We start from the raw sequence: 4,345 nt of genomic DNA on the forward strand, positions 1-4,345 counted from the left end.
TTTCACGAAGTAATTGAGGGAACTTCATAGTCTGCCGAATAGAGTGTGTTAGTAATAGACCGCTACTAGGTATGTCTGATGTTATATTGCCACATAGGGTGAGTCTGGGGGTAAAATACCTCACGGTGTTAGACCACTACTAGGCATAGTTATCTAGATAACCACCCTTGACTTAATTATCTTGTTGTTTTTACAAACGGAGGTTTGCGGTGAAACTTGTTCCATTCCCCTCGTTTGATGTATTTATTGATCCTCGTTTGCTGCCAGGGAATTTATGAAGTAACGTTCTCAGTTTGTTGTTCATGTTGATCCTTTAGGCTAGATATTGTAAGATCGTTGTATAGGATCTATACGTGGGAATCGACGGGATGGGATAAATTGTTTTAGAGATATGATATATCTGTGTTAATGATAATAGTTGGATTTGCAGGTTTGAGATATACATTATTATCACATTATGGGATTGAAATCCCTATGTACTCACTAGGTTTCCCAACCTGACCCACTCAGTTTATTGTATCACAGGTGGCTATATGAAAGATACATTCTGCTGAGAGATTCATGGAGTATTAGGCCGCTATTTTAATTATTATAAGGCTTGTAATATTTTGTTATTCTTATGTTTTTGTATTGACGATGACATCCTAATGTTTTAACATAAATAAAATACACTTCTTCGAAAATACTTTTATAATCTCATTATCATGTTTTCTAGGAATGAATTCCTCAATATTATTCTTCAAAAAGGTTACTCTGATTTTTAAATAAGCATAAACAAATCGGTCTTTTCTAGCAGTGGAAACAAGGATGTCACATATGGTATATCACAGTGAATTGTAAAGTTTTATTGAGAAGAAATGAACGAAAGAATGTATTGTTTCAATCACGCTGAGGTGGAATCAACATGAATCATAAACGTTGTTAAATCATCAACAAGAAGAGGTTTAAACTTATGTATCATAGAGTTAAGTTGCAGTCTAGAACTATAAATTTCACCATCAATTCACCTAATAAGGTACAAGATAGAATAATAAATAATATAAGAAAAGAGTTAGTCAAACAAAGAAAAAGAGTACACAACCTTTTTAGAGGCCCTTTATATAGCCTTTTCAGAAAATCTTTTGTGTAGTATAAACAAAGATAAATCTTTTGAAATAACCACTCATTAAATAATTTCCTTACTTCGAGATATCTATCCTTATAGTCTGGCTATAAAAAAAACAAAAGTGAAGATAAACACATCAATACACAATACATATCACTATAAACCAAGAGTGATGAAGGAATTTATCATCGAAACGTTGCAGATGGATTCCAAGCTTCATATTCATCAATAGCAAGAGAGAAGTAGAGATCAGTCTTTGTAACCAACGAGTTAACTGACTCAAATCCATGAAACCATCTTGTCCTCAACATCAACACGAGGGCATTCGATGTTTTATCAAATTTTGATTCATTAGATGAAAACAAGACTTACTGTATTGATGGTTGCTCCTTGCATCCATAACAGTGAGTGGGTGAGAAAGAGGGTATTCACAAGAATAAGAGGACATGATGTCACTCTTTTTCTCAGCACCAAGGGCACGATGACTCCAATCCTCACAAACTCTAAAGGAAGGAAGTGAAGATAAATCTTAGATAGGCCTGAAAGATGAATAAGAGAATTCTTGTAAATACTAGAAGCAAACATTAAACAAACCATGTAAAAATCTATAAACATAATAAAAGCAGTATTTGTTTTTGTGATTGTATTTTTCAGAAAGCAAGCAGATGCAATCTTAAATCAAAAGAGTTAGAAAATAATGAAGTCACTAAAAGCACGCCAAGATCTGCAATCAATTTGTTTAAAGCCTTCTCATCCAATGCCTTTGTGAAAATGTCAGTTAGATGATCAGTGGATGGAATGTAGAACAACTCCACTTATCCCTTTTGAAAGATGTCCCTGATGAAATGATGACGGGTGTCCATGTGCTTGGTCTTGGAATGTTGCATTGAGTTATGTATCATATGAATGGCACTGGTGTGTCACAGCAGATGGGAGTCTTTGAGAAGTTTAGACCTTAATCTAAGAGTTGATTCTAAATCCATAGGATCTTAGCACAACACCTTCCAGCGACTACATATTCAGCTTTAACGGTAGAATAAGCCACTAATGTTTGCTTCTTGCTGGACCACCTCACCAGTCTATCTCCTAGCATTTGAGCTCCTCCTGAAGTACTTTTATGATCAATGCAACAACCACCATGATCGGAGTCATTGTATCTCACCATCTTAAGCTCAGAATCATGAGGATATTGTAACCCAATATTAGGTGTGTGCTTTAAGCAATAAAAAATTCTTTTTATAGGAAGAAGATGAGATTCCTTAGGACTGGATTGATAAAAAGCACAAAAAATAATACCAAACATAATGTCATGGCGACTTGCGGTAAGATACATCAATGGGCCTATCATTCCTAGATACAGAGTTGCCTTCACATCAATGCCATTTGGAACAACGCCAACAGACGCTGATGAGGACATCAGGGTCTTTACTGACTTGCAATCAGAGAAACCATACTTCTTCAGTATATTTGCAATATATTTAGCTTAACAAGAAAAAATTCCACCAGTTAGTTGCTTATGCTACAATCCCAAAAAGAAAGTTAGTTTACTCATCATGTTCATCTCGAACTTCTTAGCCATGATCTCCATGAATTCTGAACTTAGCTTTTCATCAGAGGATCCGAAAATAATATCATCAATATATACTTGAGCAAGAATGATGTGAGATCTTCAATGCTTGATGAGCAAAATGTTGCTAATCTTTCCTTGTTTTAATCCACTTACAAGAAGATAGCTCTCCAATGTGTCATACCATGCTCTAGGTGCATGCTTCAAAACCGTAGACAGCTTTATCAAGATGATACACATGATTTCGAAACTCTTCAATTTCAAACCCTGGAGGTTGTTTTAGAAAAACTTCTTCTTGAAGATCTCCATGTAATAACGAAATCTTGATGTTCATTTGATAGACATTGAAGTTCTTGAAAGAAGAAAATGCAAGAAACATGTGAAATGCTTCAAGTCTAGCAACAATAAGAAATGTTTCATCATAGTCTAACCCTTCTAGCTAACAGAAACCTTGAGCCACAAGTCTACCTTTGTTTCTTATGGTGATCCCATATTCATCCATTTTGTTCTTCAAAACCCAACGAGTTCCAATGATAGTCATTCCTTGAGACCCGGGAACAAGTGTCCACACATGGTGACATTCAAATTGATTTAGCTCATCCTGCATAGCATTGATCCAGTCAGCTTCTTTCAAGGCATTAATGACATTCTTTGGTTCAATCATCTAGAATTTACATATCCAATGATTTGAGATTCGGGATGATCTCGAAAATTTTTGGATTAGAACTTTTATTTATATTACTTTGAGTAGAGTCTTCCTGATTGGATGATTCAACTTCTTCAGGGATGGCAAGTTGATATTCAAAGATAGATTGTGAGTTGATGATTAGATCAACATTGGGAACAACAGGCTCCACATCATTTGGCAAGAAATTAGGAACAGGTTCTGAAGTACTATACATAAGTTCATTTAGAATTGATGACGAGCGATCAACTCGATCATGAATGAACGAGTCTTCATCAAAGGTGACATAAGTTGTTTCCTCAATAGTTTGACTTGAAATATTGAATACCTTGAAAGCCTTGGATGCACAGGAGTAACCTAGAAACACTCCTTCATTAGCTTTAGCTTCAAACTTTGAGCGTTGATCTCTTTGATACAAGATGTAACAAACACACCCAAACACATGAAAATAAGACATGTCCAGTTTCATTCCCTTAAGTAGTTCATAGGCAGCTTTCCCATGACACTTCACAATAATAGACTGGTTTTGTGTATAACACGTTGTATTGACAACTTCAACCCAAAATGACAAAGGAATACCAACTTCAACAACCATAGTTCTTCCAGCTTCCATGAGAGTTCTATTTCTTCTCTCTAAAATACCATTTTTTTGGGGAGTTATAACCACATAGAAGTTCTGAGAAATTCCTGAGATTGAGCAAAAGTCTTCCAAAGAGGGGTTTCTAAATTCAGTTATGTGATCACTATGTAATTGCCTTACTTTGTGATCATAGAGAATTTCCCATTACTAGATGAGAGAAATGATTTCATTAGCGGCATGACTCTTTTTTCGTAAAAAGATTACCCAAGTAAATCTTGAAAATTCATCCATAATAACAAGAGTATACTTTTCCCAAATCTTGATTTAACTGGGAAATGTCCAAAAAGATCCATGTGGAGAAGATGAAGAGTTTTGATAATGGAAGATCATGACTTTAGATTGAAGGAA

At 35.2% G+C, this 4,345-nt stretch overlaps 1 protein-coding gene across 1 annotated transcript; it reads right to left on the reverse strand.

The window, feature by feature from the left end:
- Positions 1 to 2,078: 2,078 nt before the first annotated feature.
- LOC145049504 (secreted RxLR effector protein 161-like) lies at positions 2,079 to 3,336 on the reverse strand. The gene is made up of 3 exons (XM_078997899.1): positions 3,123 to 3,336; positions 2,464 to 2,587; positions 2,079 to 2,370 (listed from the first exon to the last, which is right to left on the reverse strand). The coding sequence occupies exons 1-3, from the start codon at positions 3,334 to 3,336 to the stop codon at positions 2,079 to 2,081; spliced, it is 630 nt and encodes a 209-aa protein (XP_078854025.1).
- Positions 3,337 to 4,345: the final 1,009 nt, after the last annotated feature.

Source organism: Lactuca serriola, chromosome 5 (genome assembly GCF_051521515.1).
Source record: "Lactuca serriola cultivar US96UC23 chromosome 5, Lser_US96UC23_V15, whole genome shotgun sequence".
NCBI classification, from domain to species: Eukaryota; Viridiplantae; Streptophyta; class Magnoliopsida; order Asterales; family Asteraceae; genus Lactuca; species Lactuca serriola.

Bases quoted from the DNA above. Each gene is read 5' to 3' on its own strand.
- LOC145049504 (XM_078997899.1), bottom strand. From the start codon at position 3,336: ATGATTGAACCAAAGAATGTCATTAATGCCTTGAAAGAAGCTGACTGG. The intron at 2,588-3,122 runs GTTTCTGTTAGC...TTTCTTGTTAAG, and splicing joins AGGTAGACTTGTGGCTCAAG to CTAAATATATTGCAAATATA. The intron at 2,371-2,463 runs GTATCTAGGAAT...TTATCAATCCAG, and splicing joins ATTGATGTGAAGGCAACTCT to TCCTAAGGAATCTCATCTTC.